Genomic DNA, 19,236 nt, shown 5'->3' on the forward strand with positions numbered 1-19,236 from the left:
CTGTTTCTGACTGTTTTGAAGTGGGAGACGTCAGGTAGACGTTAGTTTCTCGCTTTTGTAATTGTACTTATGTGTGTTTAGTCTACGTCCTTGAAAAAGATGGTTCTTCAAGGGTTCTTTAGTGAAGGCAGTGGTTCTGTGTAGAACCACGAACACTCAGCGAACCAGAATGGTGTATATGGTTCTATAAAGGACCAAACACGATTCTTCTATTGGTGCAAACTTGAGATTGAAACAGAAGAACCATATACAACACGTTCTCCACCAATCTCAAGAACGGTCTCACCATGCGAAGAATCATGTGAGCATACAAATTCATGAATGTATATAGAACCATTGTTCTTTACAAAAGAACCCTTGAAGAACTTTTGTGTGTGTGTGTGTGTGTGTGTGTATATACACACGCGCATGCATGCATACATATGTATGTATAAACTAAAACTGCATATCCCAGCAGCCCATGCTAACAACATACTGAGGTGTAGTAAGTCATTTTGAGTGTAGTCTGACTTGCCGAATACAAAAAAATGGAATTCTTGGAATTTAGCAGTTTTCTTTCTTCAGTATTCTTTCTTTCGTTCCTGACATGTTTAATGCCAGGATTAAGGACAAGAATGCTTAAGAACGATGTCCACTTACTGTAAAACTGTGTCATTTATGCCAAATCACTTCTAATCTTAGATTTTTTTCCAAAATTATACAAAACTAATATCATTTAAATGGGAATTCCTAAATTTCCTTATAACAGTGTGTGAGCTGTAAACAGAGAGATTCAGAGCGGTTTGCTGTGAAATGGTTCAGACATCTTTATGGTGGTGGTGATGGGAATCAGGTGTCGCCGTGATGACAACACAAATATAACCATTTTATTTACCCTCCAGAACCACCAGAGAACCTACGCGAGTCTTCTGAGTTTATACGAAATGTTGATGATGGAAAAATAGTGGGGCATTTATGTTACCTTGACTTTTTGATTGCTATTTTATGCCATGAATGGGACTTAAATAGACTTTATACCACAAATGTATCACAAAACTCTCATAAATACACCAGTCAGTGAATTCACAACCACTGGGAGGGAGCTTTTAGAGGTGGACGTCTGGTTCCTATCACCACCACTGTGAACAGCTCTGGGTCTGCCAGTTTCTCTAAAACAGAGCGTTTTACACCAAACCGCTCCGAACCACTCTCTTTACATCTTAAACCTTTAATTATGCAGAGGTTTGGAGAAATCAGTGGAGTTCACCTTTAAATTTTAAATTGGGGCCTTCTATCAATATACATAGTTTTATGTAATAAAACCCATATATATTAAAGCAAAATTAGACTTTATGATTTTATATCCTTTCCCCAAAGCTAAATGAGGTCCGCGGTTGTCCTTAAAACACTTTAAAATGGGAAAATGAGACCGTAAAGAAGTGAAAATCGGTGCTGTTGGGCGTGTGGAGGGTTAAGCCGCGGTTGCCATGGTTTCCGTCCTGCTGCGCTTGCTCTGTTGACAGCTAAGTTACCTTTAGCTTAGCTTAGCTTTAGCTTAGCTAATTAGCCGTCTGCAAACAGAAGCTGCTCGCGGTTGTAAACCGGCTGTTTTCCTCATAATGAACACGGTTCGTTTCTGACACCCTTTCTGCCTGAAAAGGAGGCCTAAGAGCGGCGTTTTGTGGACGGAAAAGGTGAAAACGGTTCGTAAAGTGAACTACGCGGTAACGTTAACGCTAACTTTTCCCCTCTCGCCAGTTAGCGGCTCAGCTGTGATGGCAATGCGAGTAAAACTGGACATAAAAGCGGCCAGCCGGGTGTCCGAGCGCTCGTGTGTGATTGTGTTTTCGCTAAATTTACTAAAACTTTATTGTTTTTTTTTCGTACGCAGCTTTCTGTTATCCAGCTCCTTGTTCGAATTGTTCCGTTCCACCTTAAATGGCGCAGCAGTCGCATTCCGCACGGAGCTGAGAATGGAACTGCTGCGCCGTTTAAGGTGGAACGGAACAATTCGAATAAGGAGCTGGAGAATAGGAAGCCAACTTCAGTCTTTATTGTTTTTTTAGAGGTTCTCTGATGGGGTTTAACTAATAAGACGAGATAATAACGACGTAATTGTGCTTTATTAGCACTAAATTACATTACAAAACGCTAAATTTACATAAAACGGGGATGTGAAATGAGTTTTTCAGCAGTATCTCACAGTTCAGCGTCTAGACGTTTTTAATACAGTTGGTGATCATTATTGCTATTCGTTCACACGAAGTAGAGAAAATCCCAAGTTTTAGCTGTAAAATGCTCAAATTAAAAACGTTTTGTTGAATATTCCTCACTAACGTTGCCGTGGAAATACAGCCAGGTAGCTGCCGCTTACTGACAGGATTAAAGGGCAATTCCACCGGTTTTACAAAATTTCTGAGTAATTCAGTGCTCGAGCTGTGTAAACAGGGTGGTGTGGTGTGAAATGGTTCAGATGTCTTTACAGTGGTGGTGATAGGAACCAGGGGTCACCATGACTATGACACAAACCTACTGTCCAGAAGCACCACGTGGACCTACACGTGTCTGGTTCATATTTGTTATTGATTTCAACCCTGCCTTGTTTCTTTTGTTCACCTTCAGTCAGCATGAATGCTGCTGCCCTCCAAATAGGAGACCAGCTGATCCTAGAAGAGGATTATGATGAGAACTATATCCCCTCTGAACAAGGTATTCCGTCCAGCCTCCCCGTCTAGTGGTCAGATTTTGCTCTTGCAGCGTGTTTTATTCCGAAATCTAGTGCACAGAAAAGTGCACAGAAAAGCACACTTGAAGAATTACGATGAATCTGAAATAATCATAATTGTGAAGTTTAGTGAAGATTAGACCTTATAATCTGGGTTCTTGCTGTGTTACTTTGCTATTTGAGTGTAGTTACATACTAAGTACATGATCTTAAAACATAATTGCATTCTGTATGGTCAGGTGAGTGTGTGTGAGAGTGTGTGTCCCTTTTTTCATCCCTGTGCTTCTTTCCCCACAGAGATCCACGAATACGCCAGAGAGATCGGCATTGATCCGGATCGGGAGCCGGAGCTCCTCTGGCTGGCCAGGGAGGGTATCGTTGCCCCGCTGCCCCCCGAATGGAAACCTTGGTAGGCCGAGTTCTTCACTCCTGACGCTCACATCAATAAACCCCAGCAGAATGAGTCCTTTAGGCAGCGTAGGGGCAGCAGCTGATGTATTATTCAACTATATACCTATGCAGAGGTAGACAAGGTGTAAAATTAAAGGGCAAGTCTGCTCATTTTCCTACGCTTCTGTGTAATTCACTTGCTGAGATGGGAAGTCATTCAGTGTGGTTTGACCAGAGGTGCGTAGAGTCTAAACCCACACTCAAGGAAAAGTGTTGATAGGTATTAGGTAAAATAATGACTCAGGTAATAGTTAAAAGTACTTTCTCAGAACGCAGCTTGAGTAGAAGTACAAAAGTATTAAGTCAAGTACTGAGTAATGTATACAACTGGAGTGGCATCTGTCAGCATGGGAAAATTAAGACTTTTAGGCTTTCTTCTTCTTTTTTTGGGATCTTTTTGGTCTAAAATAAAGTTCTAAAGCTCAAGGCAGGTTTGACGAATACCAAGACAGTACAGATGTTGGGGCAGTCGTGGGCTGGAGGTTGGAGGAACTGGCCCTGTGACCGGAAGGTCGCCGGTTCGATCCCCAGTGCCAACAGTCCATGACTGTGGTGTCCTTGAGCAAGTCACCTAACCCCCAACTGCTCCCCAGGCACCATGGATAGGGCTGCCCACCGCTCCACGCAAGTGTGCTCACTGCTCCCTAGTGTGTATGTATTCACTAGTGTGTATGTGGTGTTTCACTTCATGGATGGGTTAAATGCGGAGGTGGAATTTCCCCGTTTGTGGGATTAAAAAAGTACTTGAATAATGTGAAATTACTCAGAAGAGTACAAATATTTTCCTCAATTACATGTAAGAGTTGTTGAAGCAAGGCTAAGGCGAGAGGTTCAGATCAGTGAGCAGCAGTTTGGTTTCATGCCCAGAAAGAGCACCACAGATGCAGTTTTTGCGTTGAGAGTGTTGGTAGAGAAGTACAGAGAAGGTCAGAAGGAGCTACATTGTGTCTTTGTGGATCTAGAGAAGGCATATGATAGGGTGCCAAGAGAGGAACTGTGGTACTGTATGAGGAAGTCAGGTGTAGCTGAAAAGTATGTTAGGGTGGTGCAGGACATGTATGAGGATAGTGAGACAGTGGTGAGGTGTGCAGTTGGAGTGACAAATGGTTTCGAGGTGAAGGTGGGGTTACATCAGGGATCAGCTTTGAGCCCCTTCTTGTTTGCAATGGTGATGGACAGGTTGACAGATGAGGTCAGGCAGGAGGCTCCATGGACCATGATGTTTGCAGATGACATTGTAATCTGTGGTGAGAGTAGAGAGCAGGTGGAAGAGAATCTGGAGAGGTGGAGGTTTGCACTGGAGAGGAGAGGAATGAAGGTCAGTAGAGACAAGACGGAATACAAGTGTGTGAATGAGAGGGAGGCAGGTGGAAAGGTGAAGATGCAAGGAGTAGAGGTCGTAAAGGTGGATGACTTCAAATATCTTGGGTCAACCATCCAGAGCAATGGACAGTGTAGAAAAGAGGTGAAGAAGAAGGTGCAGGCAGGATGGAGTGGGTGGAGACGGATGTCAGGGCTGATGTGTGACAGAAGGATAGCAGCAAGAGTGAAAGGGAAGGTTTACAAGACAGTAGTGCGTCCTGCTATGATGTATGGTTTGGAGACTGTGGCTCTGACTAAAAGACAGGAGGCTGAGCTGGAGGTGGCGGAGATGAAGATGCTGAGATTGTCGTTGGGAGTGACAAGGATGGACAAGATTAGAAATGAGCAGATCAGAGGGACAGTGAAGGTGGAGCAGTTTGGAGATAAAGCCAGAGAGGCCAGGTTGAGATGGTTTGGACATGTGTTGAGGAGGAATAGTGGATATATTGGTCAAAGAATGTTGGAGATGGAGCTGCCGGGTAGAAGGAGAAGAGGTAGACCTCAGAGAAGGTTTATGGATGTAGTGAAGGTGGACATGGAGATGGTTGGTGTAAAAGTAGAGGAGGCAGTGGATAGGGCAAGATGGAGGCAGATGATCCGCTGTGGCGACCCCTAAAGGGAGCAGCCGAAAGAAGAAGAAGAAGATATTAGTGATGGAGCTGTTTAGGCTGTTGGCTCTTTTAGTCTGTTAGCCAGCTGACCAGCCTGGTTCTAGTTAAGAAAATAAGTTGTCAGCCGCTCAGTTTAAACAGAGCCGGGTTCTTACTTCATCAGTACACTCTGTGGTCCATAGGTGTGTATGTGGCAGAAAGCCAGAAATACTTTGTGGGACCACATCAGGTGGGGTGTCAGACCTCTAGTATCAATTGGCCTTGAGACAGTACTCACAGTGATGCAGACTAGAGGCAAAGGAGATCCAGCCGTTGTGTTGTTTTTGTTTACGTTTTGTTACATTTGTTTTGTTTTTGTTTTTTTCTGTGTGTGTAAATGAACGCACGTTTGTGTCAAGCACATGGAGGTGTGTGTGTGACCCCCTCCTCTCCCCCCCTCTCCAGCCAGGACGTGACTGGGGACGTGTACTACTTCAACTTCTCCACCGGTCAGTCCACCTGGGACCACCCCTGTGACGAGCAGTACCGCCACCTGGTGACTCAGGAGCGGGAGCGCGCTCAGCCGCGATTCAACAGGACTGCGCCCACCGCCTCAGGCTCCGTCCCCACCGCCGCCGCCACCACCGCCAAGAAGGACAAGGAGAAGAAGAAGAAGAAAGACAAGAAGGAAAAGAAAAAGGAGAAGAAGAAGAATGAGCAGGAGGGACTGAAAGCACCAGGAGTGAGTTTGAATCATTGTGTCAGATTATCCCTCCTTGTTTTGGAGTTAAAGTGATACTTTGTGGGAAAATCTAATGTGCAGTTTCCCCTTTTACTGCAAAGTCAATTTGGCATCTGAATCCTTTGGTTTTGCAGTTGAGCTTCAGGGCTAATGTAGCTAATAAATGAAGCTTAGAGTCGTACTCAGATTTGTAAAAAGGAAAATGTTTTATTTTGTTAATGGAAAATAAGCTCTAATAAATAAAACAAAAATGAAAGTCTTTACATTAACTTACATTAAAAGTTAAGTAAAGTTACTATTTTGGAGGTGTTTTTCTTTAGCGACGATGTATTAGAGAAAATTAAAAACAAATGTTTTTTATGTTAAATTTAACCAATAAACATAAAAATGTGCGTTTCTGTAGACGAAATGAACTTAGTCAGAAAATCAAGGATTGCCACTGCTTGGGTTTGTAGTCTGCTTGCTCAGCTGATGTTAAGTTAGCCGATCGAACACCACAGAACAGGTTTAGTTTCCTCTTTCAGTTCCTCCAGCGCCAGCTGTTCAGCTACACTCCCTCAGATTGGAATCATTATCATCTAAACTTGTGTCAGTGCTTTAGTTACCCAGCATCCAACATGTTCTTTTGTTAGAAGAGCTGTCGCTTACCTTTTGTCCCATTTCAACCAAAACCAAGCCACCTTGGGAGCCACAGCATTTCATGTCCATTTTATTGAAGTAACGATTTGCTACCTTGGCTGTAAATCTGTCTCAGTATGTGCTGATGTACTAGTGTAGGCCAAAAAGTACTAAATAAACAGAAGCACAGACTTACTTTGCTTTGCTTTGAGCTACAGCTGCTTTTCTCACGTCTCTGGCAGGAAACTTTCCGCAAAAGTAGAACAATTTCCAGTAAAATGTCTCTCAATATTCGACTTTTTACGAGGCGAAGTCAGCATCTTATTCGCCTGCTTCTAGTTCCAATTTTAAGTGGTGCCTGAGGTGCCACAATGTAGCTAAGTGCTGTACTATTTAAGGTGGAACCGGAAATTTTGAAGAATCTGGCGAACAAGAATCTGACTTCAGCTTTGCGACGTTTTAGTGTTTGACAGTTTCTCATTGTGGATTAAACGTAACAGGAATCCAGCTGGATTGATTATAAACACAAATAAGTCCATTCATCTCCAAATTCTTGATGCTCGTCTTAAATCTCTCTCTTTGCCTTTTCGCAGCTACTAGCCAAGTGAGACTGTTGTCTGTGTTGCTATAGCGACCAGCAGTCTATTTTTTATTTTTTAGTATGTACTAATTGAACTCTGCCATGGAGCCACAACAGGACAGTAAAAGAGCAGCATGGGGCTCCTGGGTCCCATGATGCCGACCCCTTGTGTAATTGAACTAAATGGTTTGATTGTTTTCAAGAGATACTGCCCAACCTTGCTGACCATATTCCAATAGTTGTGGCCATTTTAGCTTCTGAGACAATATGTAGTCAGACATCATAACATTGTAATCAGACACTGTTGTGTGTTTTGTTCACATATAATCAGGCTACAGATGCAGGTACAGCGAAGAGGAGTAAGAGAAAGAGTAGAAAGGGAGAGGAGAGATCAGATGATGGTCAGGACTCGTCTAATGCCACCCGACTGGCCCTCAGCCCGCTCCGAACCCACCCGGCCTGCTGTATGCCATGTTTATCGGCCTCTGTCCCCACGGCTCAACCTACCACAGCCCCTTCTCCCCCCTCAGTCCAGCCCACACCTCCTTTTGCTGCTTCTATAGACTCATCAAAGATGCTGGAGGATGTCGTTGAAGTCCTGAGCAGGGACTTGCTAGCCGAGCCATCTGACCATCATGAATACACTCAAAGGGAGGAAGCAAACGTGGAGCCTGGGTTCTGTAAGGCTCTGTCAGAAAAAATTTCTCTCATAAGCCTGGAGAGATACAGTGATGGAGAGATAGTGGTAGGGAGAGGAGCAAAAAGGCCGGCAGACAGCAGCAGTAGTGACAGCGGTAATGCTTTGGGCATTGATCCTTTAATCGTGCAAAACTACTGGCAGTCTCTAGAGGGTGCCGTCGGGGCAGTTTCACCAGTCTGTCACTGTTTAGAGCATTTTCAGCTCATACATGCCCGCACACCCTCTTCCACACTGGTCCCTCTTTCACAGCAGAAGGAGAGAGAGGGAACGGAGGGGATGGAGACGCTGAGGCTAAGCCGAGTAGAGGTAGGAAGAGAGGGAGCTGAGGATGTAGCACTCATGCAAACTTAATTTAATACTCTAGAAAATCATCACAGTCATGGTTTATTTATTCTTATACAACAATTAGGTCTGGCCACGCAAGCTGATTGGTTGAGGAGCGTTCTAACGCCGAAATAGCGGCATGTTTTTCTCACAAACTTTCGACGGGGTGGTCCTGTTTTAATCAGTATAGCTTTTCTAGCCTTTACGGTAGCTTTAGCGGCCCAGGAGAATCACAGACCAATCGCATGCGTCGTAAATATCACACATGATGCCAGTCAGCCAATCGGATCTGAGCATGACGATGAGCACTGAGACTTGATTGAGTGACGCCGCACGGGAGGGACGAGGCGAGAAACAGCAGTCAGAGAAGAAAGTGAGTCAGGTTATTTTACATGACGTGATCTAAAAAGAGAAAACTGAGAGTAAACGTTATTGAAATGTGACTGAACTGGACTTTATTTGAGCTGACATTCATGACGCAAGTTCCGGACCTTCGCTTGGGGTGTATCTTGTGTTTACGTCACGTTGTCTTCTCTGAGTTAATTGGCTGGTCGCAAAGCAGAAATCTGATTACTGTCTGACTGTCTGTAGACCCAGATTTCCCCATTATCTGATCACTCAAGTGCACGTCATCTCCTCTCTCTCTTCTCTCCCTCTCCTCTCTCTCCTCTACCCCATTCTCTCTCTTCTCTCTCTCTCTGTATCTCTCTCTCTCTCTCTCTCTCTCTCTCTCTCTCTCTCTCTCTCTCTCTCTCTCTCTCTGTCTCTCTCTCTCTCTCTCTCTCTCACCTCTCCCTCTCCTCTCTCGCTCTCTCGCTCTCTCTCTTTCTCGCTCTCTCGCTCTCTCTCTCTTTCTCTCTCTCTCTCTCTCTCTCGCTCTCTCTCTCTCTCTCCTCTCTCTCTTCTCTCCCTCTTCTCTCTCTTCTCTCTCTCTCCTCTCTCACTCTCACTCTCTCTCACACTCTCCCTCTCTCTCTCTCTCTCTCTCTCTCTCTCACTCTCTCTCTCTCTCTCTCTCTCTCTCTCCCCATCTCTCTCTCCATCGCTCTCAGGCATTGGGTCCTCTGGCCCCGTTAGGCTCTCTGGCTCCTCTGCGAGGTGTGAGTGATGCTCCGGTTCCAGCACTGCGTGGTTCCCTGGGCACCTCTGCAGGACTCCAGCCTTTAAAGACTCCACTAGGGGTAAAAGAGCACACTATAAAGACTCCACTAGGGGTAAAAGAGCACACTATAAAGACTCCACTAGGGGTAAAAGAGCACGCTATAAAGACTCCACTAGGGGTAAAAGAGCACACTATAAAGACTCCACCAGGGGTAAAAGAGTGCACTATAAAGACTCCACTAGGGGTAAAAGAGCACGCTATAAAGACTCCACCAGGGGTAAAAGAGCGCACTATAAAGACTCCACTAGGGGTAAAAGAGCGCGCTATAAACACTCCACTAGGGGTAAAAGAGCGCGCTATAAACACTCCACTAGGGGTAAAAGAGCATGCTATAAAGACTCCACCAGGGGTAAAAGAGCGCGCTATAAAGACTCCACTAGGGGTAAAAGAGCGCGCTATAAAGACTCCACTAGGGGTAAAAGAGCGCGCTATAAACACTCCACTAGGGGTAAAAGAGCACGCTATAAAGACTCCACTAGGGGTAAAAGAGCACGCTATAAAGACTCCACCAGGGGTAAAAGAGCGCGCTATAAACACTCCACTAGGGGTAAAAGAGCACGCTATAAAGACTCCACTAGGGGTAAAAGAGCGCGCTATAAACACTCCACTAGGGGTAAAAGAGCGCGCTATAAACACTCCACTAGGGGTAAAAGAGCGCGCTATAAAGACTCCACTAGGGGTAAAAGAGCGCGCTATAAACACTCCACTAGGGGTAAAAGAGCGCGCTATAAAGACTCCACTAGGGGTAAAAGAGCGCGCTATAAAGACTCCACTAGGGGTAAAAGAGCGCGCTATAAACACTCCACTAGGGGTAAAAGAGCACGCTATAAACACTCCACTAGGGGTAAAAGAGTGCGCTATAAAGACTCCACTAGGGGTAAAAGAGCGCGCTATAAAGACTCCACTAGGGGTAAAAGAGCGCGCTATAAAGACTCCACTAGGGGTAAAAGAGTGCTCTTAAGGAGCGCTCTTCTTTGTTGACACATTTTTCTGGATGACTGTGTGAACATTAGTGAGCAGCTTTGACTGAGGTGTAAAGGAGTTAAGGTGTGTGTGTGTGTGTGTGTGTGTGTGTGTGTGTGTGTGTGTGTGTTTGCGCGTTAGGGCATGTCTGGTGTAAGCTCCAGCTTGCTGAGAGGCCGACCAGTTGAGAGGCCGTCTCTTTCGCCACCCATATTTCACTCGGACCAGGAGGACGATGAAGTGGAGGAGGAAGAGCAGGACAGGGATTCTGTTCATGAGGTGTGTCTGAATAACAAACTGCTTGGTAATTTTCATCTTACATTCCCTTTGTTGCCCTTTAGTGAGCTGCGATAATCTACCGATTTCATTACAGGGGTTGTAGGTAAAGGAGGGGTGATTTGGGTAACATATCACATATCACTTATGATGCACAGCACATGATGTATGGCAGCATTGAGTTTTTCTGAGATTTGGAACAAGACTTTGAACGATGGAGCAGAAACAGTAGTGCCTTTAAAAAAAACTCATTTTTTATACAGAAATGAATAAATAAATCAGCTACTTGTTGTTTTTCAGCAGTTAGTCACAGTCCGTAGTTATACATCACCTAAATCTGTCTTTTTGTGGTCCCTGTGGTTGTTCAGTGTTCTAGTACTGACCATAACCACCACTGAAGCATGTTGTGATATAATTTAGAACCGTAGTCATATTATCATGTTTGTTCACTCTTCACATATGTTTGAATAGAGTCTACGAGGTTCATCTCGTCTGCTGCAGAACCTGCATTTGGATCTGAACGCTCTGGGTGGAGGAGGGCTGCAGTACGAGGTAACGGGTTTGTGCATCTCTTGAAAACATACACCGCCCGTCAAAAGTCTGGAGGCGCTATGACTTCTTTTGAAATTATTATTTGACTCAATAAAATACTAATAAGCTTACTATAGCAGTGAGATCCTAATGCGTGGTCACGACTAAGTAAGACGTGGGAGTGAGATAAGTAAGCTTTTATCACAGCTTAATAAGGCATGGTCTTGCTCCTACCCCTTGTCAATAGGCATACATTAGGATCTTGTTCCCATGCCTTACTAATTCTTAGGCATACATTAGGATCTTGTTCCCAAGCCTTACTAAGTCATAGTCACACATTAGGATCTCATTCCCATGCCTTACTAAATCATAGACATACATTAGGACCTTGTTCCCAAGCCTTACTAAGTCATAGGCACACATTAGGATCTTGTTCCCATGCCTTACTGAGTAATAGGCACACATTTTTGACATAATTTTAAAGCAGTTAAAAGCACAAGCACTGCTCACTGCTGCTCATCTCACTCTGACTAGACTCACGTGATGCTCGCTGTCATGGTAACGTTCCCTCTAAGTGGTTCTCCACCATGCGCATCATTTTGCATCGGATTACTTATAGCATGCATGTAAGCGACGATTTTCCTTCGGCTTGTTGAATAGAGTGAGCATAAACACCGCGGTCTAAATCTGTAGTCGGAATGTCTTCAGTCGGATTGACAAAAATCTTTGCATGTAAACACAGACATTGAGAAGCAAGTTTGAAAAGTGGTCGATGCCGCAAATATCATTAACAAACCAATAAACAAAAAATAGACCGGAGGCATCCACCTTTGTCAGTCCCTGAAGCTCTGCCGTGATTGGTCCAAGAGCTGTGTATGATCCGAAAATCAGACCTTTTCCAGCCCTGGAGCAGGTTAGGAGTGCAGCGTAAGTTGCCATGGTGATGTATCCTGGTGAAAAGTGATCCACCATCATGAAACAGAAAATACAGAAACACTTAAGCTGAACTGAGCTTAGAGTTAGCTGGCTAAGCAGGAAACCCTGCTTTATGAGACAGACCCCTGCCCAGTCTTGAATATGTTAGAATTACAGACGAACAAAATGTGCTGATTTGCATTAAAACAGTTTAAAAAGATCGGTGTCCTCGTTCTTTCGACGGGCAGTGTACCGACACACTGGGCAGCATGGAGGACCAAATCACATAAATATGTTTGTCTGTGCACCTGTGTGTGTGTGTGTGTGTGTGTGCGTACGCATGCATATGTCTGTGGGCTGCATCCATGTGTCCAGGACAGTGAGGTGAGTGGCACTGGACCTGCTGAGGAGAAAACTGAACCAGAGCTCCAGGATCTGGCTCTGTCTGGAGACCACAGTCCAGAACCACCTTCTCAGGTACCTTCATCATCACTACTTTTACTGTCATCATATCAAGCTGGCCACTTTATTAGAAACACCCACCTTATATTTCCACTCACTGGCCACTTTATTAGAAACACCCACCTTGTATTTCCACTCACTGGTCACTTTATTAGAAAGACCACCTCATATTTCCACTCACTGGCCACTTTATTAGAAACACCCACCTCGTATTTCCACTCACTGGCCACTATATTAGAAACACCCACCTTGGGTTTCCACTCACTGGCCATTTTATTAGAAACACCCACCTTGTATTTCCACTCACTGGCCACTTTATTAGAAACACCCACCTCGGGTTTCCACTCACTGGCCACTTTATCAGAAACACCCACCTTGGGTTTCCACTCACTGGCCACTTTATTAGAAACACCCACCTTGTTTTTAGTGTTTTATTAGAGACACTGGTAGTTTGATTTTCCTCTAGTGAAATGTAGAGTTAATGATTATAGTTGTAAGAGTTGTAAGCATGATATGAGGATAATTTAAAGTGTGCATTAGATCCAGCTTCCTGCTGCCGAGCCTGGGACTAACGTGCTGTGTAAGATGGTTAAAGTGCTAAAGTGAGTCTCACTCCTGTGTCTGTGTGCTCCTCACTCCCGTAACTGACCCTCTGCCTGTTTACGGCTCTGACTGGTTGTTGTAGGTGTTGTGTTGTTGGAACCTGTCGTTCGGTTCAGGCTGTCACTGTGTTCTCCTCCTCATCTTGCTCTCCTCCTACTGTCACTGCTACTGCTTCGCTGTCTAAACTCTTGTCTCCTCTCCTCCTCTTCTCTTCTCTGCTCATCTCTTCTCTGCTCATCTCTTCTCTGCTCATCTCTTCTCTGCTCATCTCTTCTCTTCTCTGCTCTTCTCTGCTCTATCTTCTCTGCTCATCTCTTCTCTTCTCTGCTCTTCTCTGCTCTGCTCTGCTCTATCTTCTCTGCTCATCTCTTCTCTGCTCATCTCTTCTCTTCTCTGCTCTTCTCTGCTCTATCTTCTCTGCTCATCTCTTCTCTGCTCTTCTCTGCTCTGCTCTGCTCTATCTTCTCTGCTCATCTCATCTCTTCTCTTCTCTGCTCATCTCTTCTCTTCTCTGCTCTTTGCTTCGTTTTTCTTCTCTGCTCATCTTTCCTCATCTCTTCTCTTCATTCCTTTTATATGCTCATTGCTGCTCTTCTCATTTCTTCTCTTTTCTCTTCTCTTTGTTTTTCTTTTCTGCTCATTTTTTTCTTCTCTTTTTTCCACTTGTCTGCTCATCGCTGCTCTCCTCTTCTCTTTTCTTCTCTTTTCTACTCTGCTCATCTCTCCTCTTCTCGTCTCTTCTCTTCTCTGCTCATCTCTCCTCGTCTCTTCTCATCTACCTTCTCTTCTATCACCTCTTCTTTCATCCTCTCTTCCTTTCTTTTCTTTCTCCTCTCACTCACATGCCACCTTCACTCTATCCCTTATACCTTATTCTTCCTTTCCTGTTCTGTTCTTTTCATCCCACTATCATTCAATTTTTCTCTTTCTTTCTCTTGGTCTGACAATGTCTTGTTTCTCTGTGTTTGTTTGTTTGCTAATGATGTTCCTGTTCTTTTTCTCGATGGGTTCCACCTTCTCTGAAAAGCGTGAGTGTATTTGCTCCTATCGTGTCTGCGTCTCAAATTGTCTTCCAACACTCCTCACCCCCCTCCTCCCATCTTCCTCGCCTCCTTTCTTCTCTCTTTTTATCCTACTCTAAACTCCAAACTCCAACCTCCTTTTGTTCTGGATGTCTGTCTTTTTCTCCCTCTTTCTCTCTTTCTGCACTTTCCTCCTTCTTGCCCAATGTTTTTCTGTGTAAGGATTCCCTGCGTGGGCGCCACGCTTCTTCCAAGCCACCAGGGGCCAGCAGAGACTGCAGCAGCGCTGATGTTTTCCCTCCCAGTAGCAGAGAGGGCGAATTACCCGATCAAGAGAAGGACGATGAAGAAAAAACAAGGGATGAGAGAAAAGATAGTTATGAGCTGGAGGAGGACGAGCGTGGAGAGAGGGAGGAAGACAAATATGTGAAAGAGATGGAAGATGGAAAATCACAGAAGGAAGAGAAAACAGAGAAAAGCAACAATAAGGTAAAGGAGGGAGGCGAAGACAGCGGCCGATCAAGTGGCAAAAAGGAGTTGGGAGCAGAGGAGGGGGAAGAACAGGTAGATGAAGAAAAGAAAGACAGTGATGAAGAGATAGTGGAGGAGATCAGGGAAGAGAGAAATACTGTGGACTCTGAGGAAGGAGAAGGGGATGAAATAGATGGAGGAAAAAAGAGAAATGAGAGTGATGAGGATGAGATTGTTGAAAGATTTGCAGAAAAAGAGGAGCCTAGAGGGAAAAATTCACAAGAGGAGGATGAGAATGAGGGAGAAGAGGAGGAGAGAATGGAGGGAAGAAAGACAGAAGAAGGGAAAATCCCAGAAAACTCGGAAAAAGATGAGAGTGATGAGATTCTTGAGAGATTCGGAGAAGACATGGATGAGTCTAGAGCTGAAGATTCCAAAGAGGAGGATAAGAGCAAAGGAGAACACGAGGAGATAAAGGAAGGAAGAAAGACAGAAGATGGGAAAATACCGGAACACTCAGAAAAAGATGAGAGTGATGAGATCCTCGAGAGATTTAGCGAAAAGCAGGAAGAGTCTGGATTTGAAGATTCCAAAGAGGAAAATGAGAGTAAAGAAGAGGAAGAGAAAAAGCAAAGGAAAAAAGAAGATAGGGGAATGCTGGAAAACTCAGAAAAAGATGAGAGTAATGAGATCCTCGAAAGATTTGGAGAAGGTCAGGATGAATCTGGAGCTGAAGACCCCGAAGAAGAGGATAAGAGCAAGGGAGAACAAGAGGAGATAAAGGAAGGAAGAAAGACAGAAAATGGGAAAATGCTGGAAAACTTGGAAAAAGATGAGAGTGAGGAGATCCTTGAGAGATTTGGAGAAAGTCAGGATGTGCCTGGAGCTGAAAATTCCAAAGAAAAGCATACGAGCAAGGAAGGACAAGAGGAGATAAAGGAGGAAATAAAGACAGAAGATGGGAAAATGATGGAAAACTCAGAAAATGATGAGAGTGATGAGATCCTTGAGAGATTTGGTGAAGGCAATGAGTCTGGGGCTGAAGATTCCAAAAAGGAGGATAAGAGCAAAGGAGAGCAAGAGGAGATAAAGGAAGGACAAAAGACAGAAGACGGGGAAATGCCAAAAAACTTGGAAAATTTTGACAGCGATGAGATCCCTGAGAGATTTGAAGAAAAGCAAAACAAGTCTAAACGAGGAGCTAAACATCCTGAAGAGGAGGACGGGAAAGACAGAAAGGAGGGAAGCCATGAGGAACTGAAAGGAGCAGATGAAGACTCTGAGGAGGAGGTAGAGAGATACATCCACAGTTTGGAGGAAAAAGCAAACGAGGAAGAGAGAGAGAGTGATGAAGTGATCAAGATCTGCAAGGAGCGTGAAGACATAGCTGTGGATAAACGAGAAGAAAGGAAGGAAGGAAGTGAAAAAGAAAAGGAAGAGAGCGATGAGATAGAGGAGTGGCTGGAAAGAGAGGACATCAAGAGCGAAGAGGAGGTGGAGAGATGTGTGAGAAGCTCAGACGAAGAGTGTGATCGAGGTGAGAAGAAGGCTGGAGCAGAAAGTGATGAAAAAGAAAGAAAGAAAGATGGAGAGAAAGACAATGATCTAGGGAAAGGATACCACAAGATGAAGCCTGAAAACAAAGAACAGCCTAAAAGTATCACTACACGAATGGTCAGGACTGCAGACAGCAGCGGTCAGAAAACGTCTGAGAGCGAGGATGAAGAGGTTGAATGTTTTGAGAGCCCAAAACTGTTGAAATTCCAGCCTTCATCCCTGGAGAAAGGCCCTCTTGGAAAGAAGGTCGTTCCGAAGTGGGATCGGGTCACCAGTGAGGTAGGCCACAGTGCTGTGGACGCTGTGTGACCCTTGACCCACATGTACTATATGTCCAAAAGTATCCAGACACCCCTTATAAAGAGTCTCTGGAGAGTAAGGTCACCGTACTCAATGGAAAGCCTGGGCTAGAAGGGTACAGCATTGGGCTGTGAAGCAGAACTGCGTTCTCTGGAGAGGTGGAGCTCCATTCAATACCTTTGGGATGAGTTATGAACCAGAACTGATCTTCCAACATGAGTACCTGACCTCACTAATGTTCCGCGAGTTCCAATGTCTAGTGTAAAGCCTCCCCAGAAGAGTAGAGGCTGTTACAGCAGCAAACCCCCTATTAATACCCTTCATTTCAGAAGAAACACTGTCTACAAACTTTTGGACATATAGCGTACATGCCTCCTCTTGTCCTCCATGCTCTTTAGATGGAGAAAACGCTGACCTGCTGCTGTAGCCCACTATGAGAACCATGCTTATGCTATCCCACTCATCCCTTCATCCGTTCTTCTATTCCCCTGTTAATGAGATGAATGTAGATGTAGTTCATCAGCCAAGACATGTTTGGGGTCCAAAGTTTGCTTGTTTAGTTTTTGCATTAGAGCTATGAGGTAGTGGTGGGCAGTACACTGGTTGAAAGTCTTCCCCAGGTACAAACAGGGCAAGCCACACTAATGTTAACCCCCTTGAGTGTCCGAGTCAGGGATGTTCCAATTACGTTTCCAATAAAATTGAGAACAGCTCGAAAACCTCCTGCTATCAAGTCCATCTCATCTGAAGTAGTCCATGTTGTACAAGGCAGTGGATGTAAAGGAACAGCTGGTCTTTTGGGGTTAGCTTTAGCCTGGAACAGAGCCACCGCAGCAGTTGCTGCTCTTGTATTTCACCTCCAGTCTTAGGTCCTTGTGCATGAACAGGGCGTGGATCAGCTGGTCTTTAAGCATAAATAACTGCCAAATGACTTAAGCTGAAGTTGGCTTCTTGTCTGAATTTCCCATTACACCTTAAATGGTGGAGCAGTTCCATTCAGGTGCTTGTACAGGTGCCCAACTGGTCGCTGCATTTAAGATGGAATGAAAAATTTGAATAAAAAGCTGCTGAATTAGAATCCAACTAAAGCCTTATTGAAGTTCCAGGCCCAGTGAAGGCAATATTGGCAGATTTATCTTCTATCAGGGTGTCCAGTCTTATCTGCAGATGGCCAGTGTAGCAGCTGGTCTTTACTCCAGCAAGAGGTCACCTGGTGAAATGTTTGAAGACTGAGACCAGCTGATTAATCAAGTAGAATCACCTGTGCTTCAGCTTGTTGGAGTGAAAACCTTCAGCCACACTGGCCCTTTGCCATTAATATTGGACACCCCTGATCTATGCATGGTTAAGTTTTGCTTTTCTATTTTGCACAATAAAAATATTTCAGATTTACTTGGGTTAATGTTTCTTATGAAAAAGTAAAATGATATCCCGGAATCAAAGTTTTGGCCATACCACCCACTGCTACTAGTCCTACAAGGCTAACATAGCTAATAGGTAATGGACGCTTATATTCAATCCTGTCACGTGTGTTACATAACCATCTGATTGGCTTTCACATTACATGTTCACGCTGTAATAATCAGATTAGAGGTGGATTTTAATCCATTTATCTGAGGCAAATACATGTGTGCACACAAATCTGATCCTTTGCCCTAACGTGACTCAGATCTGATGTTTTCAAATCCGACCTGAGCCATGTTCTTATGTGGATACCTCGGATCGAATACCTATCTGATTTGTGGCATGTGCGACCTTAATGTGACGCTCAGATCGGAATTCATATGCTATTTTTCTACATCACCATCATTCAGCGATTACCTTGGCATCTAGTAATGAAGCTGAGAGCTGATCAGAGTTAATGATCTTCTCAGCGAAGCTCGTTCTGCTTGTTAGTTTGTGCTGATGATGCAGTGATTCAGTCACGTGACGTTACTGAGTAGGATGGGCTCATGAGGGTCCTTTCAGGACGCCAGTTCGTTTCACCGTAATGATAGATTTGAATCGCTTACCTAAACGAGTGTGAACCATCGTGTTGGAGAGATTGGATTTGAGCAGAAAGTCGGATTTGAGCAACAAAGCCTGTAACGTGAACGTAGCTTAAGTATCGACTGCTAAGAAAACAAGATATCTAATTAGCCTAGATATGCTTGTACTTTAATAGTATGCACCAGTTAGCATGGTGCTAACTACATGCACGAGTTATCAAGTAATCTCAGACTGACTTTATTATGTGGTTCTGGCACTGTATGACCTACTGTTATCTAAAAACATGGACAAACAAGATTCAGGTTATTTACAACATTTGGCTGACGCTCTTATCCAGAGCGACTTACATCATTATACACAGGTAGGCCAAGGTGGTGTTAGGAGTCTTGCCCAAGGCCTTTTATTGATATAGTGTAGGTTGCTTTCCCTGGTGGGGGATTGAACATCAGTCTACAGCATAGAAGGCAGAGGTGTTACCCGCTATACTATCCAACCACTATGTCAATTTGAGTAGTATGAACAGTATGTCAATTTGCTGACTGGTTGATTGCTCTATGTAAGCTTCCATTGCTTGTTAGCTACATCTGCCTTGTAGTCTAAAACTAAAGAAGCAAGCATGTCTTGGCTGATTGGCTGTTTATGCTAAGGGGAAAATCGTGTAAATTTGGCCAGACTCTCCCACAAGCCTTCCCTGTTTTCCATTCATTCATCCGTCCTTTCATTCCTCTCTGTCGGTGTCGTTTGCTAAGGCTCTAAATTCTTTATCACAACTTCAACACAGCAGAAACAATGGGACAAACAAGTGAGTACCATCGAGAGCCTTTGGTTCAGAAGATGTAAATGACCAATAGGTGACCAGACTTTAGTGAACTGGACCAAACCAGACATTATTTGAGAGATCCAGGACAAAACGGA

The 19,236-nt window shown here is 44.3% G+C and overlaps 1 protein-coding gene across 3 annotated transcripts in view; it reads left to right on the forward strand.

Moving 5' to 3' along the window:
- Window positions 1-1,503: 1,503 nt before the first annotated feature.
- Window positions 1,504-19,236, forward strand: part of LOC108443012 (centrosomal protein of 164 kDa-like) — a 41,501-nt gene continuing 23,768 nt past the window's right edge. For 2 of the 3 annotated variants that reach the window (XM_037546806.1, XM_037546808.1), the window contains exons 1-9: window positions 1,504-1,682; window positions 2,602-2,688; window positions 3,002-3,113; window positions 5,572-5,848; window positions 9,123-9,251; window positions 10,337-10,474; window positions 10,943-11,023; window positions 12,293-12,394; window positions 14,227-16,311. In XM_037546806.1, the coding sequence (XP_037402703.1) occupies window positions 2,607-2,688; window positions 3,002-3,113; window positions 5,572-5,848; window positions 9,123-9,251; window positions 10,337-10,474; window positions 10,943-11,023; window positions 12,293-12,394; window positions 14,227-16,311 (3,006 nt within the window). In that variant the 5' untranslated portion in view covers window positions 1,504-1,682; window positions 2,602-2,606. The remainder of the gene's footprint in view (window positions 1,683-2,601; window positions 2,689-3,001; window positions 3,114-5,571; window positions 5,849-9,122; window positions 9,252-10,336; window positions 10,475-10,942; window positions 11,024-12,292; window positions 12,395-14,226; window positions 16,312-19,236) is intronic. The other variant, XM_037546807.1, reaches the window with a different exon arrangement.

Source organism: Pygocentrus nattereri, chromosome 17 (genome assembly GCF_015220715.1).
Source record: "Pygocentrus nattereri isolate fPygNat1 chromosome 17, fPygNat1.pri, whole genome shotgun sequence".
Classification (NCBI taxonomy): Eukaryota; Metazoa; Chordata; class Actinopteri; order Characiformes; family Serrasalmidae; genus Pygocentrus; species Pygocentrus nattereri.